Source organism: Mirounga angustirostris, unplaced genomic scaffold (genome assembly GCF_029215605.1).
Source record: "Mirounga angustirostris isolate CCGP_5_RB_7025 unplaced genomic scaffold, mMirAng1.0.hap1 SCAF_4, whole genome shotgun sequence".
NCBI classification, from domain to species: Eukaryota; Metazoa; Chordata; class Mammalia; order Carnivora; family Phocidae; genus Mirounga; species Mirounga angustirostris.
In genome coordinates this window covers 161,376,960-161,404,204 of record NW_026991712.1, presented here as the reverse complement: position 1 = coordinate 161,404,204, position 27,245 = coordinate 161,376,960, and the positions used below count along the sequence as shown (strand labels likewise).

Genomic DNA, 27,245 nt, shown 5'->3' with positions numbered 1-27,245 from the left:
TAAAGTTTTATTGGAACACAGCCCCACCATTTGTTTACACATGATCTACACCTGCTTTTTTGCACTGCAATGACAGAGATGAGTAGCTCTGTGGCTCTTTGCAGAAAAAGCTTGCCCACACCCCATGCTAGGGCTCTGGAGTATGTTCTGTGCATTGAGTAGGCATGTACCTGACTCTAGCTGGCTGTCAGTTGCCACTGCCCTCTGAGAGTGGACCCTGTCTGTCCCAATACGGAGGGACATTTAGTTTTGTTTTTGCTTTTTTTTTTCTGCCTGGGGGATTCAAACGAGCAGGTTGGCCGTACCCCTGAGTGCAGCTGATACATTAGTGGACTAGCAGGGGGCTCTCCACAGAGGTTTAAATTTCCTGGGGAGGGGGCAGAGGGAGCCTTGTGTAGGGGAAAGGGGGGTCTGGGTGGCTCAGCACGGGTCTATCGGTCCCCGGGCAGAGCCCTGAGATTTTTTTTCTAGGCCCCAAAGAGAATGAAGCTTCAGCCAGAAATCCAAAGAGCCCCTTTGTCCGGGGTCTTTATGGGACCACCTTTGGTGACCTTGAGGCCAAGCACAACACAGATAGAGAAGAGACTCTCAGCTTGGCCCAAAGTGGTTCCGGTGCATGGGAATCTTCAGGAGCTGCTGTCAGCATGGGCGGCTGTAGGAGCAGAGCGTCCCGAGGCGGTCCCCATGGCCCGACACCGGCCCCCACGGTGGCGGCCATGCGGTACGAAGGCAGTCTTGAGCAGCTTCACGAGCAATGGACCCTGGGGAGGGGCGGAGGGGAGAGGCAGGGCCTGGCAGCAGGGCCGTGAGGACCCTCTGGCATTATTGGTGAGCTCATGGGGTCCACCCCCTGGATCCCGTTCCTCTTCCCAATAAACAAGTGAGACCTGAACGGGCTGGGAATCACAGCCCGCAGGTGAGGAAAAGCATGTGCAAAAATGTGAGTTTTCACACCGCTGGGCGGTAATGCAGCCGAACTTCCTGAGTTCCAGTCCCGGCTCCACCATTCATTAGCTGCGTGCCCTTGGTCACATACCTTCACCAGGTCGCGTCTCGGTGTCCTCATCGGCAGAATGGGCATGATCGCAGGATTCACCTCGCAGGGCTGGGTTGAGGATTAAGTGAGGCGGCACAAGTGAAGGGCTGAGAGTAGTGTCAGGGCTGTATAAACGATTGCCATGGTTATTACTTGTCTGCTTCCAACGGTTACCCACCCCTTGGTGGGACGTGCAAGAGCAGGGAATGCAGCAATGAATCCCACAGTCCCTGCTCTCAGGAGCTGGCATACGGCTGGGGACATCGACATGGGGGTGTGATAAAGGTGCGCAGGCCTAGAAATACAGAGAGGGGAGGAGATAGCCGTATGGCGAGCTTCTTCACACAATGATTCCGTCTGGGTAGGAGATAAAAGTAGAAGATCCACAGATAAGAGCACAGGGGAAGCACATTTTAGGGAGAAGGAACAGTGCAGACAAAGTCACCGAACTCTGAAATTTCATTTGTATCAGGCCCCACTGAGTAGTTCTGAGTAGATGAGTAGATGGGAAGGGGGATGGGAGTGGCTGGAGATGACTGGCAACCTGGGTTGTCCCCACTGGTGGCGGCCAAATGACAAAAAGATCAAGGTCAGGTTGCTTTTGGTTCCAGGCCCTAATGAACTTTGATTCTGGCCTTACTTTTCCTCCCAGAAGGAAAAAAAGAGTAGTCACAATCAATAATTATGCTCTCCGGGGATAGTAGGACAACAAACCCACTCAAGGGGGACCTCTCCATTCATTCACTTTTTTTCATTCATTCAACGAACATCTAGGCTGTCGTAACAAAGGCCAAAAGCAATTGGTCAAAAATGCAGAGGAAATATGGCCTGGGAAGAATCTGTGTCTGCACATCAAAAGGAAAGTTGGGAAGGACCCCAAAGAAGCTCTTGGGAGAGTGGAAACACCCACTCGGCCAACATGGAGAGCAATCACTAGGACCAGAAGGATAAGCAGGTTGCTTGGTTGGTGTTTTCTTTTCTTTTCTTTTCTTTTTTAAAGAGGGGACTAGGAGAAGGGCAAGCCATGGGAATGTGATGAGAATGTGCTTGTGAGAAATTGAGATGCAATGTCTGTGGACATTTTGTTGGTTTGGTGGCAGGGAAAGAATTATAAATATGCATGGTAGGCAAATACCTCGTACAATAAAGTACCTTGTGAGAGCAAGTGAGAGGGCAGGGGAGAAATCCAACGCAGTCTGTCGGCAGCAGTCCTGCCCCTGGGAGAAAAACCAAGTATAGATTCGAGGCAGTTGTTGCCAGGCTCCCAGCCCCAGGGGCGGATCCGAGGAGGGCTGAACGGGATGGGTTCTCCATATCGTATCTCGGCTGCTGGGCCAGCATCAGGCTTTTGTGTCCCAAGCGAGGAGGCGCTGCTCCCCACCCTCCATTGGGAGCCCAGCCCTTGAGGTGGCCCTGGCAGGCCCTAACGCCACTCAGTTGCCCAAAGGGAGGTGGCCCTGGCTTCAGGCCAGTCCCAGAGTGCGGCTCACTTTGGGCTTTGCTCTGCCATTGGCTCCCCAGGCCCACAGCGCCTTGGATCCAGTGAGCCCAGAGCAGCCTGATGCCATTAAGGGTGTGGATTCCTCATGCCCCTGGCGGTCAAGAGCGCAGAAGTGAGCCACGGGCTCAGCTCGGGAACCATTATCCAAATGCAAAGCCCTTGGAGATAAATAAATGTAGTAACAGAGATGCTCAGACTAAAATGCCAGGTTCCAACAATCGTGAGCCGGCTCTTCGTGTGGCCTTCACACCTAGGTCCTCCTGCATCCATCCTCCAGCAGGAGACAGTGGAGCTCACCGGCCCCAGTGTCCATCCTCGTCTGCCAGCAAGACAGGCTGGGGAACAGCAGAGTCAGAGCTCACGGATGCACCAGCCCCACCGCCCGAGCCTCTTTCCATGTCGGTGTCTTGTTGCAGCGCCCAGTCCTTGAGAGGACACTTCCCATGGTCCCTGGGATTGTGACATCCTTATTGTGACCACCTTTGCCAAGTGAGCTTTCCAGGGCTGGCCTGGGAAAGCACTTTTCTTTGTTCCTGGAGCTGCCAGCTTGTTTGACAGGCTTGGATCTGGTCTGGCTGTTCCAGCATCACTTAACCGCCTCCACTGCCCCCCAATCCCTGCTCCCCGCCCCCCTTCCTGTTCCCCTGCCCTGAAGGCTGCCGGCTTATTCCTTTTGGAGATGAACTCATTGTTGACTTTAACTCACTTCGATGTTTCCCAGGGAAGCATGCTGGCGGGAAGCCCACCCCAGCTCCTTGAAGAAGACAGCCGGGCTAGTGCCAAGACTGGGTGCCAGGGGCCTTGGAACTGCCAAAATGCCTCCCATTTTATGGATAGGCCTGGCTCGACCTGAAGACATTCCAAGTATTTAATCAGCAGCCCATGGTACATATTGGGTTGCAGAGGGAGCCCTCAGAAGCCAGCCTTTTTAGCCAGAGGAAGGAACTGGCCTTCTCCATGGGCCAGGCTGATGCTCAACAGATGGTAAAAGTACATCCCAATCACAATAATCAATAATCAAAGGCTGGCAGCTGGTGTGGCCTGGCCTGAGGGGCCCTTGGGGGCTTGGCTCTGCCCTCTTTCCCACACCCGCCTGAGTCTAGCCAGGAATCCATCTCACCCACCTCCCTGCACCAAGCTCCGGGAGAGCGAACAGGCGAGGGAGGAGCCATATTTCACATACTTTCTCTTTCAAAATGTAGCTCTGTTTCGCAATTTCCTACTTAAGTTCTGGAAGGCTCTAGGGTAGGACCCAAGCCACCTTCTCTAGCCACTGGCCTGGGTCTCTAATCCTTCTCACCACCGACCTGGCAGGCTGAAGGGGCCAGAGAAAGGGGGTCCCAGTTTCGTAGCTCTCCCACCATCCCCATCCGCGGCTGCTCGTCCAGGGTCTCTGTGATGCTGAAGGAGACTCCACCAAGCCTCCAGCCAAAACCTGTTTATTCTTCACCCCATGTCAGTTCTTTCCCTTGGGAGAGCCAGGAGGTACACCACACCAAAGCAGGTGCACCCAGCTCTGGTATGCTCGGCCTCAGCAACCCTGGGGGCATCTAATCTTTAGATCTCCTCTACTCCCCTAGAACAAGGCTTTTGTTCCTGCTCACTTTTACTAGCCAGACAGTGCTCCAACCCCTTTGCAGTGAATCTCTTTAATCCTCCAAAATGGAACTTGCACTCTCTGGTTGCTTTTCCCCTTCCTTACCACTTTCACCGGGGTTTTCACCTGCTGTCCACTTAGTCTGGTCCGGACCACAGCTGGAGAAGTTGGGGCACAAAGGCATCACCTCAGTGACTGGCCCTGGGTCAAAGGCTTGAATGGGGCCCAGGAAGCTGACCCTTTTTCCTAAATTCTCTCTCATTCCTTCTAAACCAAACCAAACCAAACAAACCAGAGAGGGGAAAAACCACTTAAAAAAACAAATCCAGAAAACAACTCCATCACTCAAAATACTGAAGTGGAAAACAAATCCATTCTCTAGAGACTTGGTCTGAAACATACCAGAGCTGGCACTGGCTAAGGTGGCCAGAAATGTCTTAGTCGGGACAGATCTGCGACCCCGTCGAGACCCCATCGAGAGGCAAAGCTAACACTTCCCAAATGACAACGTGGGCACATAACAGCCACATACGAATCAGGTGCTGTGTTTGTCTAAACCCGGGAGTAGGGTTAGGAATCTCGCCAGGACTCCCTCTCTCCAGCACCTGCTCACTCTGAAACTCACCTAGTGTGACTTCTGGTCAATCTTTACGGTCTCCAGCCTCAGGTGTGTTGCTTCTGGGGCTGTGCGCAGGTAACTGAACCCCATCGTGAAACCCACACCCTGCCACCAGCTCAAAAAACCATTCTTAGTCTTGAAAGGATAAGAAGAGACAGACAGGGGTGAGACAGGTCCAGGTGGGCTAACTTTTCAAGGAGGGACTAGAGTCCCACTGGGAAGCACCCAGCGCATTGGTGTCAGGAGACTTCCCTCCCACCAGTAATTCTGCAGGCATGGAAGCTCAGGACCCACAGAAGCCCACGTTATGTTCCCTTCCTTAGTGGCCTAGAGCTTCAGGAGCAACTTTAGGAGGCTCGAGGAGGTGATGCAGAGAAGCTGAATGCCTTAGAGTATCACCAAGGTGACACAGGAGATTCAGGAGGATTCGGATCATTCCAAGTTCTAAGATTCTGATTTTTGCTTTGATGTTGTTTTAAAGGAAAGCTTAAGGCAATGCTTCTCAAACACTTAATATGCATGTGAATGACTTGGGGATCTAAGGCAGATTCAGAGTCTTTAGGTCAAGGAAGGGAGTGAGATTTTGCACTCTTAGGCTCTGAGGTTGCTGATCTATGGCCACACTTTGAGTATTGAGGACCTAGGGGATCTGGGAGATTAGGACACGCCAGGGCCAGAGGCAGCCAAGACACAGAAGGGCTGAGGGTTGATGCCTAGAAGAGAGGCAGAAGAACAGAGAGACTAGAATCAGAGGCTGAGGCGGGAAAAGAGAAAGACACAGTGATGGAAAGAGGGACAGAGGAGGACAGAGTCAGAGAAACAGGGAGGGGCAGAGGTAGAGACCAAAACCGGAGATGAAGACAGATGACCAGAGAGATGGCAAAGATAGCGCCAGGGTCAGGGAGAGGAGGCAGTGGGCAGCCGGATCCCCAGGCTGCAGCTCAGGCTCCAAATCCTGGCCTGCAGTGAGGGGGCTCTCTGGTATGGGTGGGAAGAGCCCCACAGAAGGTCAAGTGCACGCACCTGAGATCCCCCACCTTCCAAACCTCCATCCTTCCCTCACCTGCACCAGCCTCCCCAGGCTCCCGTCTAGCTGTCCCTCCGCTGGGAGCCTTCCACCACTGGTTTCCCCTTTGTTCTCCTGTGGATCAACCTCTTTCTCTGAACTGGACACTTCCCAGTGGGTTTTAAATATTTTCAAGTCTTTCCCACCTTAAAAAAAAAGAAAAGAAAAGAAAAAAAGGACTCTCTCTACCTCCATCTCTCTTTCCAGCCCCTGTCAGGCTTTTTCCCTTTTCTCTGCTCAACTTCCCGAAGGAATTTTCTGTACTGATTTCTGCCCCCATGCCCGCTCTGAATGGCTCCTGCTGAGGTTACTATCGGCACACGTGTTATAAGTCCAACGGTCCATTTCCAGTTCTCGTTTACTTGGTCCCTGAGCACCTTAGGTCCTTGTGACCTCTCTACGGCTTGCGGACTCCCTGGCTCCCTCTCCTCTGCTCCTTCTCTGCCTTCTCGGCCAGCTGATCCCCATTATCTGATCTTTGTACCTGGAAGCCCGCACAGCTGAGTCCCCAGCTCTCTTTTTATGCGACCTCTTCCAAACCCTCAATTACCTTCTCTACACCAGTTCATGCTCCAGCTCCGACATGTCCTGCGCACACTAGACCTGCATTTGTGTCTACACACCATCTACTCGCCGTGGTCACCAGGATGTTTCAAAGACACCTCGCACTTAACGTGATCAAAACCTTGTCCTCCCAATCTGGCCTTCCTGACCGGTTCCCCATCTCAGAACACTGAACCATCACCCTGGGGGTGTTCGAGCCAGAAATGGGGACTTTGTCCTTGACACCTCCTCTCCCTTTCTTCCCTCTTCCACATCCAGTTTATCACCAAACTCTGCCAACTTTATTCTCCAAATGCCTTGTCACTTTATCCACTTCTCTCCATTTCCACCCTAGTCCGTGTCTCCGACACCTCTCACCTGTATGACAGCAATAGCCCCCGATGCAGCTTCCCTCCAGTCTGTCTTGTACATTACAGCCACCAGGATCTTTGCCAAATACAAATCTGGTCATCTTGGCTGGCTGCTTAGAACCCTTTAGCAGCTTCCTCTGGCTCTGAGAATAAAGACCCAACCACAGGAGACCTTTCTAGAATCATCTCATCTCACTTGCCCTCCAGGCCTTCCAGCTATATTGGGCCTTCTTTCAGTTCCTTGAACACCATGCTCCTTTCTGCCACAGGACATTTGCATGTGCAATGCCGTCTATACAGAACTCTGCTGTCCAACACAGTAGCCACTAGCCACGTGTAGCTAGCGAGCACTTGAAACACAACTGGTACAACCGAAGAACTGAATCGTTAATATTACCTAATTTTAATTATTAAATTAAAAATTTAAAACATAGTCAATTCAATCTTTGGAAAACTGTTAACTATTCCTGAAGCAGGAATTCAGGATGTGAGTCTACTTTTCAATTTTTATGAAATCTAAATACAAGTCAAGTATTTCTGGTGAAAATTTATAGTGTCCAAATTAAGGTATGCTGTGAGGTGTAAAAATACAGAGAATTGTTGAAGACTTAGTTTGAAGAAAAAAAAAGAATGTAAAAGATGTTGTTAATAATTTTTATATTGATTACGTTAGAAAGATAGCATTTTAGCATATATTTGGTGTAATAAAAGCTATAATTAAAATTAACTTCACCTGTTGCTTTTTACTCGTTAAATGTGGCTACTAGAAAAATTTTAAATTACATAAGTGGCTTGTCTGGTATTTCTAGCAGACAGCACTGGTCTAGAATACCATTCCTTCTCTTTGTCTTAACTCCTACTCATCCTTCAGAGCTTGGCTCAAATACCACCTCCTCTGAAAAGCTTCCCTGAGATAAAGTCTTATTTTTATTCACTTTTATTCACTTTCATAGCTCTGTGTATGTGCCGGTGGTTGCCTGGCCTTAACCCCACCCATTTGTAATTACACATTTATTGGAATGATCCCTTGGTTCATGCCTGTCACCCCTATCAACTTCTTATTCCAGGAGAGCAAGGCCCATGCCTGGCTCCCCCAAGAAACCCCTCAGTCCAGGGCCTGGCACGCATATGGTTGCCAGTGGACACTTCAGATGCCACAGGAGGTCATGCTGTCCGCTGTCCTGCCTTTGGATCCAACGGTCCCCAACCGTCCCAGAGAGCCTGAGCACCCCCTCCCCCTAGGGTGCCACTATAGTGTTCTAGGACTCAGATTCTACCGCTCCCAGTTGGGAAGTCTTCCTTTATAGTGGACCAGAATCCCTCTTGTGGCAAGCTGGCCAGGACGTTTGTTCTATCCGTAGAGGTGATCGGAGCAGAGCTTCTTAAACTTGAATGTACATGCCCGTCACCCGGGACCTCGTTATAATGCAGACTCTGGTTCGTCAGGTCTGGGATGGGACCTGAGACTCTCCCTTCTAACAAGCTGCCCGGTGAGAACATGGATGCTGGTCCACAGACCACACTCTGAGTAACAAGGCTGTAGAGAAGCTGGGTATCACCCTCAGAGTATCCTCAAAGTTTTTTTCCTGCCCTGGCCCCTCTGTCCAGGAGGCCATTGGGGGGGGGTCTCTCAAAATTCAGCCCTGTCCCGTCTTGCTCCCACATACCCCATGAATTCCTGCACCCTGTGAAGGAATGTGATGCCCGTGGCTACCGTTGTCATTTGGTTTTGTTTTTAATTTGAAATAAACCTGTAAGCAGTTTTCAGAGTCGGGGCAGCCCTGATACGGATCATGGGTGTGAAACAATACTCTCCAATGATAAAGTCACACAGCTGGAAATGCTGAACAGTCCTCAAGCTTTGGTGCCTGTCTGCCACACTGGGCAGATCCTATCGGCTCCTCCAGAAGGCCCCACTCTGTTTGGGCTTGGACGCTGGGAAATGGTCCCTCTGACATATCCCTTAGGAGCATCTCAAACCAAGTCTGTTCCACTGGGCCCTCTGCCAGGCAAAGGTGACCCCTCCACCTCCCCACCCTGTTCATGCGGTGATGTCCGAGAGAGAAGTGTCTTCCAGTGGCCTTGATCGTGTGTGTGTGTGTGTGTGTGCGCGCGCATGTATGTTGGTTGCATGTTTGGACATGAGCCCTGTGTGTGTGTCTGTGTGTCCATATATGTATGGAGAGTGTGTGCACACTTTGCCCCCAGCGCTCCAGTTCGGTAAAGCTTCCATCACACAGAGCAGCGCTGGACTCTTTCTGTGAGGGCCTGGAGGTGACGGATGTCCCTAGGTGGGCCCCGCAGGCGTGACCGGCCCCACTGTCCCTTGGTGCTGCGGCTGTTGCTGGCCCTTGCGTCTCCGAGCGCCGGCACCCACCTCCTTGCTCTCCTTCCTGCTCAGGTTCCTGTTGGCGTTCTCCCCCCGGCCCCCTTTCCTCCTCTTCTGTCCTGCAATCCCAACAGCAGGAAGAGTCAACAAAGGATGTCCTGCAGCAAGTAAGGAGGCCCCAGGCATGGCCCAGGGCTCTAGGAGGGGAGTGGGGAGGAAGCTGGGCAGGGGGGGGTGGTTGAAGTCACTGCCTTTTGGCAGTGGGGATCCCCCTCAAAGCCTCTTCTGACTACCGGCCACTTCAGGGGACCCTGCAACATGGGTATGGAGACGGGGGTCCCAGGAGCCTTTCGCCCCCCATCCCTCGATGAACCAGACACCCTCCTCTTCCTTGTGTTTCTTCAGATCTTGGACCCCAATGGGCTACGATGTTTGGCACAGCACTCAGGACAAGCAGGACAGCCCCCAGCTCCTCTGCCCCACTCCACTGCCTCTGGGGGTAGCTGCCGCATCATTGCCAGCTACAGGCTGTGTGGCCTTGGTCATATCACTACACCTCCCTGGGTCTTAGCATCCCCCTCTGCAGCCCCATCTGACCTCTGAGGGTCCTTCCAATGCCAACCTCTGCTGGTTCAGAGGAAATGGGGCAATTGGAAGACACAGACACTAAAGCTTCCACCTCCCACCACATAGTTCTGGGGACTGCTCTCTGCCAGCACCCAGCACTGGTTCCCCCAGCATGGCATCTTGAGTTGGGGATTCCCATCTGGCCCTGGCCTGCGGCCCTTTCCCCAGGCAGAAGTGGTCAGACCTCCATGGCTGTCCCTGACTCCCAGCCCCGGGGAGGCAGAGGCCGCAGCTCACCCTCGGGACAGGGCGTCCTCCGCACTGTGCACCTGCGGGTCTCCTTGGTGTCGGAGCAGACGGCGTGGTCCCCACCTGGGGCATGGAGCACCCTTCGAGTCCGCTCCTCAGAGCCCCTCCGGAAGCCACAGAGCCTCTTCTTCTTGGAGCATTGCCCCCACAAGGACCACTCGCTCATTTCACATTGTGCTGGCAGGAAGGGAGGGAAGAGGGGGAGAAAGAAGGGGAGGAGGGGGTCACCCCTGGGTACCCCAGAATGCCCCAGGGGAGCCCTTCCCACCCTCTCTCTGCCTGAGCCTGAGGCTGGAGGCATCTTCAGTCCAGAGGGCAGAAAAGCCCTGGGACGAACCCCACAGGGTGGTCGGGGGAGGGGGTGCGGGTGGGAGGTAAGCAGGCTCTCCCTGTCTCTCCCCTGCCTCCACCCCCCAGCCCCCCCACAAACTCACCAGGACTGCTGCACTCCATGGTGCCGTTGGCGGCCGCTGAGCCCTCGGGACAGGCCGGATAGCAGCGGCCCTTGTGCAGGTACAAGTTCTCCTTACACTTGGTGCAGAAGTTGTGGCTGAAGCAGGCCTCACAGTGCTCAATCTTGCACTCTGAGGAGAGGGCCAGATTGGGGGCCTCTGGCTCATCCCCTGTTCCCAAAGTCCCCCACCTGAGGGCACCTCCCCCCAAGGGCAGGACCCTGGCCTGGACCTGCCATGACCACGGGAGAGTCCTGGGAGGGAGGGAAGGCAAGGACAGGGTGGGCAGAGGAAGCCAAAGTGGCCACTCTTCGGGGCTGGCGGGGCCGGTCAGCTAACACCACCCCAAACCCAATCCCAGGCCCTGGAACCAAGGTGAGGCCCAAGCAAGCTGGTTTCAGAGGAGGAGGGCGGGATTTTCTGGGGTTTGTGGGCAGGGAGAGAGAAGGGTCCCGGCATGTCATGGCACCCCAGAGGGCCACCTAATCAGAGTTGAACTGAGGGATGCAATGACCCCCGCTCATGGCTGTGTGGTTTCCTCTCCCCATTGCTGGGTGTCCACAACACCCCAAACCCTGGTTCCCCTCCTGCCCTGAGAAAAAAATCTGCTTGGAACGGGGAGGAGAGATCCCAGGGCAAATTCTTCTCCCTCTGCAAGGCCCAGTTCCAGGAATGACCTTGGTTGGACTCCTGGGTCCCTCTCTGATCCCCTCCGGCCATCTCTCCCTCCTCTGGGGAAGTTGGGGGAGGGAGGGTCCCAGGGCCCCAGCTGGGAGCAGGCAGAGTCTTTCACAACCTCTCCCTTCCCAGACCATGGGCAGGGCTGACTTCCTCCCAGTCTCTGGCACCTGAGGCTTGGGCTGCCAGTTTCACAGGAGCTGACACAGCCAGGAATTCCTACCCCAAATACCCTGAGGACCAAGAGGGCAGCCCCAGGGTCCCCCTTCCATCCTCAAAAGCTTCCCACCCTACCGCACCAGACCCCTCCTCTGTGCCTCCTGCGCTCTGTGGCTTCTTCGTCTCGCCCCCTCCCTCCTCTCTTGCTCAGGGCCCTGGGTCTGGTTGCAGGTGACATACGGTAAGGACAGCCACTACTGTGTGGTGCGCCAGACACTAAGGGCTTTCCATATGCCCCTGGCGACAGCCCTAGGGGGTGAAAACTAGCACTCTCATCTTAGAGATGAGGTTTTGAGAGGCTGCAACACACCTGAAGTTATCCAACAACAAAGAAGCAGAGTAGAGATTAGAACCCAAGGCCGATCTGGGTCAGCCATTTCCCCCACCAGCCTCACTGTTGTCAGCCCCCCAAAAGCGCTCCTGTCACTTAGGTCCCATCTCCCTCCAAAGGCTGTTGTGAGACTCAGCTGATATGTGATCTGGAAATGCGTTCTAATCTCCAAGGCTCTGAGCAAACGGGAGGGGCACCGGCATTGTTTACCGGAGTAGGTTCCCTGCCTGTCCCCCAGTAGGTCACAGCGAGCCTGAACAGAGGTGGGACAGCACGTGCCTTAGAGCACGTGGAACTGCAGCTGCTGTGGGAGAGCCAAGCCCAGCCAGCAAGAAGACCTGGGCACAGGAGTGGGGGCGGGGAGTGGACAGGCTGACAGGGGCTCGGATTTCCCTGCAGTCCGTGGAGCCGGGCTGGTTTTCAAGCAGAAGTGTGATGGGACAGGATACATGTTTCAGAAGCATCTTTCTGGCTGCAGCATGGAGGGAGGGCTCAAGGGAACCGGATGAGTGCTGGAGGACAGAGAAGCAGGCTACTGGGATGGTCCAGGAGAGACTATAGCCATGAGGATGGAAAGGAAAGGCAGCAGGCATGGTTTGGTCATTAGATGGATGGGAGAGGACATGAATGACAGGCTGGCTCTCAGGTCGATGACATGAGTGGCCCAGGACACCGCCGGAGTGCAGGTTTAGAGGAGGGAGATATGGTTCTGATATGGACTCGTGGAGCTGGAAAGGTGGATGGACTCTCTGAGATGTGGGGCTGGCAGCTGGATACTTGAATCAGGAGCCTCATCTCCCCTCCTCTGTGTCCCCTCTACTCCTCTTCCCTGCCCCCAACAATTCAAAGCACCCTCCCCCAGTGTCCAGAGCCTTCTCCAGCCTTCCCCACACTCACTGATGCACTTGTTCATGTCGGGGTTGCGGGCATCGAAGTATCCAGGTGGGCAGGAAGGCAAGCAGACGCCCACCTGGCGAATGTCGTTCCTCTCCAGCAGGATGAACAGCTTGGGCGAGCACTTGAGGCAGCCGTTGACCTCAGAGCAGAGCTCACAACCTTTGGCACAGGCCTGGCTCCCCTCCGCACTGACTGCAAGGGTAGAACAGGGGTAAGAAGGCGGCTGTAGGAGAAACCTCCCTCTTTCCCAGGCTCCCACAAGGGCGGGAAGTGAGGAGACTGGAGTTTCTTCATACACAACAAATGTGCTGTTCAGAAAGTACAGGCCAGGATGACAGCTCCTCGAAAAGCTGCTTGACAAACCCCCCAGCATCATCTCCCAGGAGAACTGGCACAGATGCCCGAAGCAAGAGCCCCCCCCGCCAATGTCTCCCCAGCTCCAGGCACAACACGGGCTCACTCTCCAGGCTGCCTCTGCCATTTCCCAAGGAGCTACTGAAGCTGCACTTTTCCTGGAACCTACCCTGTCCCTCCCCAGAGGAAGAAAAGCTCAGCCTCTGGTGTGGAAGGAGGGGATTTTTTATCCATGAGAAAGTTTTAAGGTCAAGAAGGACAACGGGTTAAACTGAGAAAAAGATCTTCTGCTCAGAGACAGGAAAACAACTGGAATAGCTTAGGTCTGGAACAGTGGTCTCAACCAGAGACGATTTTGCTCCCCAGGGGGTATTTGGCAAAGTCTAGAGACATATCTGATTGTCACACTGGGGAGGGGGTTGTTGCTGGCATCTAGGGGAGACAGGCCGGGGATGCTGCTAAACATCCTACAATGCATGGGGTGGGGGTGGGGCCACAGCAAGTTGTCTGGCTCAAAATGTCAATGGTGCTGAGGTTGGGAAACACTGGCCATCCTTTGAGGCAGTGTGATCTCCAGCCCCAGCACGGGGTCTCAACCCTTTGACGCCACTTGTTTAACCAATACTCCCCGCGCCCCTCCCAGGTACCCTGTGCCAGGTGAGTGCTAGGGACATGGAGGGAGGCTCGCCTGACCACTCCAGACTGATCTTTCAGCGGTGACAGACCTGCAAGCAGGCAAATGCTGACAGCCGCAAGGCCTAGCAATAGCGAACCCAAAAAGAAGAGAGGGGAAGGAGTCACGAAGAAGGTGCCCTTTGGGCCAACTCTTGAAGAATTAGTAGAGATTTGTCCATCACAAAGGAGAGATGAGGGTCCTTCTAGGAGCAGGCCCACAGAGGTAGAAAAGAACCCAAAGGGAACTGCAGGTGATTTGGGGTGCAGCAGGGGTGGGGAAGGGAATGGTGAAAGGCAATCATGCTAAGGAACCTGAACTTGATCCTGCCAGGCAGCATTTCCCAAAGAGCCTTCTTGGAACACACTTTCCCCTAGATGTTCATCAGAGGCTGTGGAGGAAAGGCCACTACATCAGGGAAGACAGAACCACTGGGTCCGACAGGTCTAAATAGGATTCTTCACCGCAGGGCTTCTTCAACCCTTATTACACTCCTGTGCAAACTGACTCCCTAAAAGGGGGACAGAGGAAGTTTTATTTCCCAAATATTTTGGCCAAAGAACCCTTGTTTTGCAGCGTTTTTCTTGGGAACGGTCTGACTACTGGCTATTTTTATTTATTTATTTATTTTATGAATACTTTTTAGATAGTTGAAAGCTATCGGCCAAGGTGTGGGAGCTGGGCTCATTTACACGTTGGAAGGTTCCTCTGGCAGCTTGGATGGAGCCCAGAGACTGAAGGACCATTTGGAAGGAAGCTGACCAGATCATCCAGGTGAGAAAGATGAAACATCTTAAACAAAATTCTGCTCAGTTGGAGATGGACAGAAGAAGATTTAAGAGAAACTGGCAAAGGAGACCAACAGGAGGGAGGAGCCTGGGGTGAGTGCTAGGGTAGGTGGTGGAACAGTGGGGCCGGTCACTAAACAAGGTCCATCCCACGGGAAGAGAAGCAAGTGGAGAAGGTAACACAAAGAGAGGTTTATGAGCCACTTAGGAGCAAGCATGAAGCGAGGAGCTGGAGATGCAGGCTGGGAGCAGAGCGCCAGGGGGGATCAGAACAGATAGCAGGAGATCACGCAGCATAGCGGACCCCGGGCTCAGGCTGGACCTGTGCCCCGGGGCAAAACACAGTGTCTCGTGTGCCTCCTTTCCCACCACTGGAAACGGACGTGAGGATGTCCTCTCTGGAGGGCCCTGGGAGAAGCACCTGCTGCAGGAGTGATCCCTGATTTCAGAACAGGAATGAGCAAGAGTTAAGAAGGTGAGCAGAAGGGGAAGGGTCAGGAACAAACAGCCATATAACGACCACCAGGACCATAGTAGTGGCTGCTAACTCCTAAATGTGGTGCGCTTACTCTGTTCTCAGGGCTCCTCACGCATTCACTTACTTAATCCTTACAATCCACGAAGCAGACGCGATTGTTAGTTTGTAAACCTTGTTTTTACAGAGGAGGACATGGAGAAGTTAAATGACTTGAACGAGGCATTGCAGCCAGCATGTATGCCAGGCAGAGGGAACAAAGTTTAGGAAGGCCAAGGGCAGGACCACACGAGGTGATGTGGAGGCCAGAAGTACAGGTAGACTGATTTTTTTTTAAAATATAGAATTGATTTGTATAGAGCCAATGTTAATTAATCAATACATTCAAAAATTAATGTTGTTCTTGGTTTAGTTCTTCTAAGAACAAAAATACCCAAATGTTGCATTTGACGTTATGAGGGAGCTCTTGGGTTTAATTTTCCACTTTGGGCCCTTATTTGGCTGTATTACAAATTAATAAGTTACTGTAGATTTTAGGTACTGCTTCTACTTCAAAGCTACTATATCCTCTATTATTCAAGGTTTTTACTGAATTCATTGTTCAAATGAATGTTCCCAAATAAAAATTTTAAAAATCTTTTTTTTTTTTTTTAGAAGTGGGGCACCTGGGTGGCTCAGTCATTAAGTGTCTGCCTTTGGCTCAGGTCATGATCCCAGGGTCCTGGGATCGAGCCCCACATCGGGCTCCCTGCTTGGCGGGAAGCCTGCTTCTCCTTCTCCCACTCCGCCTGCTTGTGTTCCTGCTCTCGCTATCTCTCTCTCTGTCAAATAAATAAAAATGTTTTAAAAAACTTAAAAAAAAAAAAAAGAAATGAATGTTCCCTCTATTCTTGCCTTGGTTTCAATAACTGAACTGATCCCGGCATCCCATTTGCCAGCCAGATAGCTATGTTCCCATGCTTATGGATTCCATCCTTGTCACTTTTATTAAGGACAGATTTGCAAAAGGCCTTCTCAGAATCCTGCTGCCCACCTCCCATTCAACCAACAACTCATCTCTGTGTGCATTTCTCTTCAGATCTCTCAGTGACAAAGCAAGAGAAAGCGCGGAGCACTAGGGGTCTGAAACCAACATGGGGGGGGGGAGCATGGAGGGAGTGGTTAAACATGAAGCTGGAGAGGGAGGCAGACCAAGATGAGGAAGGGTCTTGACTCTGTACAAAGGAGTTTGGACATTGTGAAGGCAGTGAAGAATTACTGGGGGCTTTAAAATCAGAGACATGGTCAGGATCACTCTGTGATATGGAGAATGGGTTGCAGGGATGGCAAGTCTGAAGGCAAGAAGACGCCTCAAGCTCGAAGAGACAGGGCTGAACTGAGAAGTTGCAGAGGAGTTTACACAGGTGAGATACTCAGGTGGGAGAATCAATAAAACCAGGTGGTAGGCTGGACCTGGGACTGAAGGCTGGGGAATGAGCAAGCTGAGGGTGACTCCAAGGTGTTGGGCTTGTGTGACAGGGTGGCCCTTGGCCCTTCACCGAAAGGGGACCACAGGAGGAGGAGCAGGTTTGGGTGGAGGAATGATGAGTAGTCAGGTTTTAGATGTGTTGAGGTTGTGGCTCCTGTGGGACATCTAGGGGAAGGTGTCTATTAGGCAGTTGAACCTGTGGGTCTGGAACTCAAGAGAAACATTTTGACTGGAGACTGCAATGGGGAGTCCTTAACATGAAAACAGTCATAAAGGCACGGGGGTCCATGAGACAGAAAGGACAGTGGGTCGAGAGAGTGAGCAAAGGAACCAGGAATTTAAGGGAAGGGCAGAAAAAAGAAAGGCCACTCAAAAGCACAGTGAATATGAAAGCCAAGAGCAGAGAGCACTGGGCAGGGCAGAGAGGGGTCGCCATGCCAGTGCTGCTGAGGTGTCAGGCAAGGAGGCAGCAATAGCACCCCTGATGGGGGCAGAGGGCAGTGGTTGAGGAGTAGAGGAAGGAGAGCCATCTCATTCAAGAAATCAGCTATGGAGCAGGGGAGAGAACCCAGGGATCCATCTGTGGAAACCATGGTCATCAGTGGTTAAATCATGTGAGTGGGAGTCATCCTGAGGCAGAGGCTGAGCAGTGGGTCAACACCCACTCAACAGGTCAGCAAGGAGGAGGGGCTCGGAGAGAATCTGAGAAGGAATCCTGGGGGGGGGGGTCGCTGAGGGAGAGTGGGCACAGGAACCAAGTTGCAAAGGGGGAGATGTGCAGGGACAGCTGGGGGGAGACCACGGCTGGCACGGGGAGGTGACCGACTGGCTGACCCCAAGAGGAGCAGTTCTGGTGGAGTGGGGGATGGGAAGTGAGTGGGAGGGGTGGAGGTGGAGGTAAAGGGAGGAGAGGGCCAGAGAGCATCGGAGAACATAGGAACAGAGAGGGGAGAGCAGCTGGGAGCAGGGGCTGTGATCATGAGCCTCTGAGACTCCGAGGCTGGGTGAACTGATGGAGTGAAGACCCAAGGATACAGGAGAGTCGCAGTGCAGAGCTCAGGTGGTAAGACTGGCCTTGGGGCTTGAGAAAGGGACAAAGGGAATTGAGTTCTATGAAGTTTGGGGGCTCAGGAAGAGGAAGGAGAGCTTATCAAGGAGAAGAGGGGTTCAGTGATGGGCAGGGGTCAGTTCAATGAGGAAAGGGATGCTGGTCAAGAAGGATAGGAACCCAAGGGTGTTCTCAGCTTAGTGATACAGATGCATGGGCAGTGCGGTGCTAGACAGCCACAGGGAGGGAGCTCTGTGTGTGGGAAATGGAGACCAAAGAAGATGGTGGGCATTGGGGGGTGCATAATGATTCAAAGGGAAAAACTGATGCTCATTCATTCCATAGACATTTACTGCACACCTAACACTTTCCCAGAAGTGCTAGGAGCTGGGGACCTAGAGCTAGAGCTGAGGTATAAACAAAGGCCCACCCAGGGATGCGGCAAGCAGGACTGGCTCACACCATGTAAGTGGATGAGTAATGGAAGGCACTCCCTTACCCAGCCAGCTAGGTGAAGAGGGTTTGCCACACAGGAGGAACAGCCTGTGCAAAGGCTCTGAGGCACTGAACATCCTAGTGCATTCACAGAATGGAAAATAGGGCTTTATGCTACTGGCAGGGAAGGGGACCTCAGAAGGGCATGGCCAGATTCACCACATGCAAGGTTCCTATGCCTATGATGGAGGGAGGTGCGCAGGGGAGGCAGCCTTGTAGGGCTGTAACCTCTCTGTGGAGGCTGGGTGGGCTGGGTGAAGTGGAGGGCCCTCGGAGAGGTCCTGGAGCCTGCTTCCCAACCTCTTCACAAAACCCGCTCACACAGCTCTGCTCCCCTTCCCCCAAGTCCTCAATGTAGCCCACTTCGCCAGACCAGGAAGGCAAGGCTGTGCTCCCCTCCATTCCCCTGGGGCTTCTTAGGCTCCTTCATCCATTCTTGTGTAAAACGCTTGCAAATTGATGTTCCTAAAACCAAAACACCCCTGCCTAGAGTCCATCCATGCCTCCCTATCACCAGCAGAATTGAGACCCAACTGGTCTTATTAACTTCTCCACCTGGCCTAAAAAGCTTCCATGAGCTGATCCTATCCGCCTCATCTCTCAACACTACCCCTCAGCTATATAGAACTATTTTTGTTTGTCTGGACACATCACGCTATTGCACACCTCTGTGCCTTTGCTCAAGTTGGTCCTTCTGCCCGGAACATTCTCTGCCACCTCCTGAGCCTGACGAACTCCTCAGAACTAATGTCACCTCCTCCAGGAAGTCTACCCTGATCTCACTTCCCCACAAAGTCTGGATGGGGTCAGATGGGGGAGTCGGGCTTCAGTGAAGGAATGAGGGCTTCATGGGGGCAGGACTTGAGTAAGGGGCCCAGGAATCACATAGGAGAAGGGTCTCAGTAAGGGGAAGGAGTACTCAATGCAAGGAGTAGTGAATAAAGGTGGGCACCCTGAGGAGCAGGAAATCCCAGGCAGGAAAACATTCAGGAGAGCAGGTGAGGGCCAGCGAGGAGAACAAGAGGCTGAGTGAGTGAAGAGGGGGCTCGGGGAGGGGATGGGTCCTCAGTGAATGGGAGAGGAGGAAGTCGTTCCGCCAGGGTTCCTAACTCACAGCTAAAGAGCGCTTTGCTCAATTTCACCCCCTCCGCGCAGGGAGACCATCACCCAGGCCTGAGATCAGCCATTTCTGGACTCAAAACTGGTGTATGCCTCGTGATCAGAGTTCTATCTGGTGTCTTCTGACAGTCCTACCGACTTGCAGTTCCAGATGGCAGACAGAGTGGACAGACCTGACGCTCATCTGCACAGCCAGCCTACCTCCGCACGCTGGCTCCCCACTGCCCCCCGCCCCCCACCCCGTGGCTGCAAGGTCTGAGGAGCCACACACCGCATCATGGGCCTCCTTCTTCCCTCCCCACTCCCTGGAAACCCTGGGGCCACATGGTTCATATAACAACGACATGCATCCCGAAGTCTAGACAGAGCTTGATATTTTATAAAGGGTTCCCAACCAATTTATACACAGAAATAAAATCTCCCATAGGCTTTAATATATCCCTTTACAATGACCCTGGCAGCTTTATGGTTTCTATTCAACAAGCATCATCCAGCAACATCTACCCTCATCCCTCTCTGGGTCCTCACTGCACCCCGAGTCTTTCCCCACCCTCACATGTCACTATCAGGGACGTTTGTCACTCACACCACTTGGTAATAAGAACAGGGTTCCCACTGCCGGGGCTGTGACCGGGGGCTGCCTCCTAAGTGGACCCGTCAAACTGCTGCCGTCGCCTGGCTGTTGAGGGGACCGGGTCTTTCCGATGCTCAGGCCAGTCCTCTGTTGTTGCTGTTTTCAGTACAACAGACTGGAACCCCGATCTTCGACCCCTGGCTTAGGGAGGGGGGTGTGTGGCTCTGCCTGTGAGTGGAAGTGTGACCACTAGTGTGCGTAGCACGAGCATAAGTGGCCCCTCTCGTTCACTCGTGTGCTCTCTCTCTCTCTCCTCTCGGAAACAGAGGAGACTGCTTACAGACCACTAAACTGCATCGGGCCCAGGGAGTCCAAAATACCGGCCGCAACAGATGAGCAGGGAGGAAAATCAAGGCCTCGCTGCTGATTAAACCTAACCGTCTCTAATTGTGTGTTAAGCCAGGGATTTTCAGCTTCACCAATTCTCTGAGCTTCTCTCCCTGGGCTGGGTTCTGGCCTTGGCCCTGTCGGTCAAGACCCAACAAAACTCCGCTGCCTTTTGACCTTTCCGGGTGGGCCTCAGTCTGAAGGCCTCAGAGTGAAGCAAGAGGTGCTCGTGCTGCACGTCAGAGGAGCGTGACATCCCTGACGGGGGACGCTGAAAGGGAGAGAGGCCTTGGGATCTGTACCAGAGGCCCCCTCCCACTCCCTAGCCCCGGAGTGGCCACTCCCATCCGTACTGGGCAGGTACAGATCCCCCATCCCCATCACAGGAGCCTGGCTGAGGCCCCAGGGCTCTCAGGGCTGCCTGGGATGGGATTCTGTGGGGACAGGTTAATCGTGAGCTCCATCAAGCTCGTTTTTAGGAAGTCGGGACTCACGGGAATTGGGTTCCAGTATCGACAGGGTGTCCTTAGGCCTATCTGTACGATAAGAGAATTTTTTTTTTTTTTTAAACTGTGAGAACCCCTCCTTCCAGTGACATCTCACATGAAATCTTGCTGAAAACAGGAAAGAGTGAGGCACTCTGGTTGGATGGGCAGTGGGGCCAGACTCCTTCCCACTGCCTCCCCTTCTGCCCCCAGCACAGCTCCCTGAATCCTACCGCGCAGTTAAAAACCACAGGAGTGGACAGTCTCACGAGCCTCCCTACTCTGCTGTCTCTGCCCCCGTGATCTTGGCAGGGAAAGCTATTGCCCAAGCTGAGTAGGGTTCCTGGCCCCAAGGGGTTACCGGGGGCTGCACTTCAGCCAAGACCCAAAGAAAAGAGCCGTGAACTCCTATCCGTGAGGAGGGGGCCAAACACCCTGGGGCTGGGGCCACAGCAGCAGAGGGACACATCTCCATGGATACCACACAAAGCTGGTGTTATGTCAAAGGGCATAATCCACACACTGGATCCTCACAAGAGAGGGGTTAATCTAGAAAGCAGAGTCTACAAAGGGGAAAATAGACAAAGTGGGTAATCTACAGAGTGGGTAATCTCAACCAATTAATCCACACACCGGATAATCCACAAACAGGATCATCTATTGAGTAATCTACGCAGTTGTAATAGACAAAGTAGAATCTGCAATGGTCATCACAGATGAAACCACCGATGACCCTCTAGTCCCCAGGCGGCCCCCTCCCGCTCCCAAGGCCAGGGGTGGTCCAGCCCCGCTCCATTACTCACTCCGCCTCTGCCTCTTCCCCTTGATCCCCCGGCTGCCGGCAGCGAGATGCATCCAGCTCAGAACCAGGGCCACCACACACAGCCCAAGCCGCATAGTCACTTGCCAGCTCCAGGCCCCTGGTAGGAGGGGTGGTCTCTGGGGGGGTGGACAACACAGGGCTCTGGCTAATGCCTGCGGGGCTGGGTCAGCAGCACGAGGCCCAGGCCTGGGCCGTATCCCAAATCCACCATAATCTTAGTTGGGGACAGAGAGGGTGTGGGGAGCCCACTTCTTCATCAGCCCATTGGGAGGTCCAGAGAGCTTTCCCCAAAGGCACCTCAGGGTGTGTCACATGGGAGAACTCTTTGTCACTTCAGCAGGGACACCTCCAAAAACCAACCTGTTGGGGGAGAAGAAAGAAAGGTTAATTCTGGGGAACCATGGGGTTCCCCCAACTTATGCCTCCTACCCTCCCATGTGGTCCCATGCCCTGAAGACTGTGAGGAACTCAGCATGGTTGAATATGACAAGTTACCCACCTGGCCCCCCTGTAGAAGAAATCTGCTCCTTTTCCTAGGAATTTTGCAGAATCCCCTAACCTGGGACTAGAGCCGGCTACCCACACAGCTGGAATATGGTAGACACTCACATCCAATCTGTGGATCCCTGGAAACCAGCTGGCCCCACCCCTGCCCAATATTGGCCAGCTCTAATTGGAAGTGCTTCTTTAGATCTACCCTCCAGACCTCATGCTGCAGTAATAGCCTGTGTCTTGAAGAGGAGCTCTCTCTGCCCTTCTGTGAGTGACCCCTCAGCCCTCTCTTCCCTGTGCTGAGTCACCCCTGTGCCTTTCACCTGTGAAACTAGAGCAGTGGCCCCCGACAAGCTGGCAGACTCTGCGTGGCCCTCTGGGCTTGGCGGGAGAAAAGGAAGTAAGGCTTCCCCCGGCCACAGAAACTCTGACACAGCAGGCCCTGCGGGCCTGGCCTTTGTGCGAGGATAAAAGAGGCAGTGATGCCCGCCCTGGCCAGAGACACAGAGAATGGGGATAATCCCCCGGCCCAGCGAGAGCCAGGTCTCTGGACCCGATGGCCGGGTGATGGGGGCAGGGGGAGCCGGTCCCTCCCCAGTGCAATGTGTCTGGAGCCCGACCTGGGAGTCTGGGCCCCGAACACCGCACTGCACACTCGGGATCACACACTCCCGCACATTCTCCCAGCCGAGGCCTGCTCGAAAGCGTGGCCCCGCACACTTGGCTGCAGACCCACCCACGCTCGCCCAGGGACAGGAGGAACCAGCCAGCCTTCAGGAAGCTTTGAAGATGCCAGGGAAGCATCGCCATCCCACCCACTAGCTAGATGCCTCTGGACAAGTCACTCAGCCTCTCGGAACGTCAGATTCTTCATCTATAAAATGGGGATAAAGATGCCGGTTTCACAGGCTTGCTCTCAGAGTTGGCTGCGTTTTGGCTTAGTAATGAGAAATCTGAAATGCTGGAGTGGCAGTGCCCCTCCCACCCTGTCCCAACCCCTTTCCCCTTGGCCTCTGGGGGAGGCCCCAGGGAGCCCACCTGCATGGGAGATAAATCATTATCCCTCAAGGGAGTTCAGCACTTCCCTCCTCGGCCTCTCCCACCAGCTTTGAAGGCCAGTCACACTCAAGTGGTTAAGCTGCCCCTGTGAGAAGTGTTTACACGAGGCTGACGGGTCCCACCTGGCTCTGCAGCCAGAGCTGAGCCGGGGCGGGGACGCCCCCAGCCACCCCCAAACACCAGCCTCTGCACGCCCTTCCAGTACTCCCTGCGGGAGCTGCGGGAGCCTTCCTCCTCCCCAGTGCCCACCACACACTTCCCTCACCTGCAAATTGTGGTGGGTTGGTCTTCCAGCTGAGTTTATCAAACTGGGGTCTTTAGCCAGAGGCTGGCTGTAGAGCATGATGGTTAAGGGAGGAAGCAGAGTGCTTGGCTTTCAATGTGGGCAATGCTATGTATTAGCTGTTACCGCAGGCTAGTTGCTTAGCTGGTCCAAGCCTCGGTTTCCTTATCTGCGGGCGGGTGGTGGTTTTTTATACTTTAAATGAGCTAATACATGAAACTGCTTAGAATGGCACCTGGCACATCGGGAGGACTCACTAATAATTGTATTTTCTATGACCAAGAAGACACAATTCTGTGTCTACATGCCAATGGTCATCTAAAAAGCAACACAGGTGTTTTGCTTTGCTTTGGTATCATCTGAATACGGATCTTAATACTGAGCACTGTTATGCAATTTCCATATTTGCATTTACCCCAGTGTGATCACTCACTATCGCAGGGTTAACATTTAATCGAGGCATTTGTGAAACTGAGGTCTGAGGACTCCTGGCAAATACACTCTCAGGACGCCATAAGTCCTGACACTGGACAAACACTGGAGGAGAAGGCCGCATCAGACAAACCTGGTGTTAAATCCGGGGCCTCTGAGAATTTGGTCTCACGGTGTGATCAGTATCAATGGGATCCTAGGGGCAGAAAAGATCTTTGCCTCTCCTGTGCCTGCCCGGCTCGGTGCCTGGCACACCAGGCTGGGTGCTCAACAAATTGTCAGCTCCCTTCCTCGCCCTCCCTCTACTTCACCTCTATCCCCCTCAATCCTCCTCCGTCTTAGCATTCAGCCTTCCTTTTGCCATGCTTATCCGGTCCTTGCCCATGAAGATCTTCTGGCCCACTCCCACGTGAATCACTATGGAACCGTGATCTCAGCTGACAAATGGACAGGAGGATCCAGATCGGAATATCACCAACACTGGCCTCGTTCACCTACCACTGGATGGGAAGAGATTCCAGCACTTTAAAAAGTATATACATATAGAATCAACCCTGAAAAGGAGCTAAGTGTTCCTTATGCCAGGAGTATAAGCAACAAATAGGAGGGCAGCTAGCTAGCTGTGGAGGGGGTGCACTGGAGGGCAAATGTCCCATCTAAAGGGAGCATGTGCTATTCAACTCCAGTGCACTGTCGATAGGCAGAAATAATGATTTAATATTGTCAGACCTTCTGATTTTCTTTTTTTAAAGAGAAGTTGAAAATTCACAATTTGATGTGAAATCCGATTTTAAAAGCTGGACAGGTCTCAGACTAAGGACGCTGCAGTACCAAGCCCCAGAAGATCACAGGTCCCTGCATCCATCTCCCCGCAGCTAGTCCCTGCCCCACCCCACCCCCCATACAAGCGCGGTGGGCACACACACAGACTACCCTGGACAGACAGAGCCAGCAGTGGGAACTGCTGGTAGTAATCACGGTCTCAGGCATCATTTTGTCTCTGCCAGGTTCAGGGTGAAGGGCTTACATTCATGAGGTGCCTGCACCACCTGCCATGTGTTAGGCAGGCCCTCATTTACTCAGCATAACTCTAAGAAGGAGGTAAAATATTCCTATTTTATTGGCACTGAGAGGTTAAGAGTCTTGGGGTGACAAACCTAGTCCAGTGACCAGCGAGTGGGGTTTGTTGCTCAGGACTGGGTGTCTGGAGGGCGGGGCAGGGGACAGGGAGCTGACCACGGAGGTGGGGAAGGAACTGGCGGCAGAGGCAGAGCTGGGGCGGGAGGCCGTGCACAGGCTAGGTGGTCTGGGGAGGGGAGGACACAGGCTGCCGAGGGGAACACAGCTGGGGGTGGAGCTGAGGGTGGGGACTCGCTAACCCCCACAAGGTTGCAGTAACTTTCACCTTCTTGCCTGTAACACTATCAGGATAAATTGGTACTCCGTCCAGGGCCGGATACAGACCCAAAAATGTAAACCATCCCGATAATTTCTCATCACCCCCCCCCCCCCCCGGGCCCGGCTGCGGGTGGGGAGTTTCGGCCGCGGAGCGGGCTGGCGGGCGGGGGCAGAAGTATTGCTGGGCTGGGGGCGGGACCAAGTGCGTGCCTGCCCGACCTGTCGGGATTAGCGTGTCCGCCAGAGCCAAGCCAGGTGCTGGGGCCGCCCCCCACCCCTCCAACACCGAGGGCAGCCAGGAAAGGCTCCTTCACGTCCCTCCATCTCTGCCCCATGCGCGCAAATTCTTCTTCCCTCCCCACTGTCCCGGAGAGGCCCAGCAGGTGCAGGGGGAGGGGAGGCGGGCCTGAAGTCCCTCTCACTGTCCCCCCAAATCCAAGAGAATTCTCCAAATCCAAGAGGCCAGTTTCACAAGAAAGCCCCTGCCCCCAACCACCCGCACCCAGAATCCGTCTTTGCCCTCCTCTGAGCCCAGGGCGAACACAGCCCCCCACCTCTCCCCAACCAAGCAGTACCATCCGTCCCTCAGCGCCCGACCTGAGGGCCAGTGAGTCGCGCCACCTCGCAGCACCCTGGGGGCGGTCGTGCTCGCAGCCTGCCACGTCGGACCCGGACCGGGGCTGCGGGACTGAGATGGGAAGAACCAGGGGCCATGGGACTCAGGGGAATTCGAGGCGATGGCACCAGGGATCGAGAGCTTCTGGACTGGGGAGGGGGGGCGAATAGGACTGAGTGGCTTGGGGAATCCAGAACGATCGGTTTCGATCAGTTTCAGATTCAGAGTCGGATGAGATCAGATTCAGAGTGAGGACGATCACAGGGGGCTGCGGGGTGGAGGGGAACCCGAGGCAGCAACCGGGAGGGGGCTGCCCATTGGCTTGAGGGATGACGGGGGTGGAGGCGGCAAGGGTAGCAGGAGAGGCTGCAGGAGGTGCCCTCTCCCACCCTCTGACCGGACAGCAGCCAGAAGTCCCCTTCCCCTCGCTGTCGCCCCCTTGCCCCCCGCCCAACGGCACTCAGCTCAGCCGAGCCCCGACGGGAGGGCCCCGGCACCCCAGGTCCCGGGAAAGGGGGCGCTAGGGAGGTGGACGGAGCAGGTCAGGGGGCACTCACCTCCGCGCTGCCAGCCGCGGCGGGGGCAGGCCCGGGAGGGGCGAGGGCGCGGCCGGCTCACCCGCCTGCCGCAGGACTGTCCTGGGCGCCCGGCTCGCCCGCGCTCCGCCCGCGCGTTCCTAAGTTGCTCAATCTGCGGGCGGCTCACGCCCTCCGGGGCCAGCGCCCCACCCGGCGCATCGGTCCTTTGGGGCGGCTCGGTCCGGCCCTCACTCTCCGCAATGCCCCACTCCGGCGGTCCGCTCCCCGCTCTCCGCCCCGTGCTGGGGCTCTCCGTCGCGCCTCCGCTCTGCCCGAGCTCCCAGCCCGGAGAGGGGCCAGTCCTCCGCTCGCACGAGGGAGGGAATCCCCCCCTCTGCAGTCCCACCCCCCGAGCCGGCCCCCCTTGCCGGGATCCGCAGCAAAAAACGGACTGGAGTGCCAGGCCCGGGAGTCCCTAGCCCCCTCCCGCAAGCCCTTGCCCGCAGCTGGGGCGCTGCGCTTGGAGCGCGGGACCCGCAACTGCACAAGTCCTCTGGACCCCGGCGCAGACCCTCTGCCGTTGCCTCTTCCCCTCCCCACGCCCTGCACCCTGGGGATTCCACGCAGCCGCAGCTCCAGGCATCTTGGGGGTCAGAACAGGGTCTGAGAGCCTCGAGAAACCTCAGTTTCCCTATCAAGAATCCAGAAAGTGACAAGGAACAGGCTCACCAGGGCCTGTGGTCCTGGCCACGCCCTCCTCCTCTCAGGGTCAAGTCTTCAGAGCATCTTCCCAGTTCAAAGGAAATGTGAGGCTGTAAGATCCTGGGAATCCGGGTGAGCTGCTGCAGACAAGTGAGGGAAATTTTTAAATAAACCCTAGATTCAAATCCCTGCTCCATCACTTACCAGCTGTGTGGCCATACCTCAGTTACTTAGCCTCTCTGAGCCTCATCTGTTTTGAGGGTTCAGGGAAATGAAAGATCCAACAGCCTAGTAAATGGCAGGGGCTCTACGAATGCGTGTGGAATGAGTCTTGAAGAGCTGCAGACACCTGCGGTGACCCAGATGGTGTTGAAGTCAAGCCTGTGGAAGGGAGGGAGACACTTCTTGGGGCGGCCAACAGCTGTTCTTTAGCTTCATCTCAGATTGGGTAAAGGAAAATGGGCTAAAACTGTAGTTAGCAGGAGTTAAGTTAGAGCAGAAAAGCTATACTGATGGGGGGAGGCGGATGGGGGTGGTGAGT

The 27,245-nt window shown here is 54.4% G+C and overlaps 1 protein-coding gene across 4 annotated transcripts; it reads right to left on the bottom strand.

The window, feature by feature from the left end:
* On the bottom strand, positions 1-26,327 carry RSPO1 (R-spondin 1). Of its 4 annotated transcripts, none has more exons than XR_010411002.1 (7): positions 26,042-26,324; positions 21,185-21,564; positions 12,516-12,707; positions 10,373-10,522; positions 9,927-10,115; positions 1,037-9,181; positions 1-761 (listed from the first exon to the last, which is right to left on the bottom strand). XR_010411002.1 is itself a non-coding variant. In XM_054512978.2 (7 exons), exons 3-7 carry the CDS (start codon positions 21,276-21,278, stop codon positions 9,021-9,023), a joined length of 786 nt encoding a protein of 261 aa, XP_054368953.1. In that variant the 5' UTR covers positions 21,279-21,564; positions 25,466-25,556; positions 26,042-26,324; the 3' UTR covers positions 1-9,020. The 4 variants fall into 4 exon arrangements, 3 of the variants coding, with proteins under 3 accessions (XP_054368953.1, XP_045751410.1, XP_064445512.1); XM_054512978.2 differs by adding an exon at positions 25,466-25,556 and having other exon boundaries at positions 1-9,181; XM_064589442.1 differs by having other exon boundaries at positions 6-1,161; positions 9,111-9,181; positions 26,042-26,327.
* Between the last annotated feature and the right edge of the window lie 918 nt (positions 26,328-27,245).

Coding starts and splice junctions, on each gene's coding strand:
- RSPO1 (XM_054512978.2), bottom strand. CDS start 21,278: ATGCGGCTTGGGCTGTGTGTGGTGGCCCTGGTTCTGAGCTGGATGCAT. Junction 10,523..12,515: donor CGACATGAACAAGTGCATCA/GTGAGTGTGGGG, acceptor CCCTCTCCTCAG/AGTGCAAGATTGAGCACTGT. Junction 10,116..10,372: donor CATGGAGTGCAGCAGTCCTG/GTGAGTTTGTGG, acceptor CCTTCCTGCCAG/CACAATGTGAAATGAGCGAG.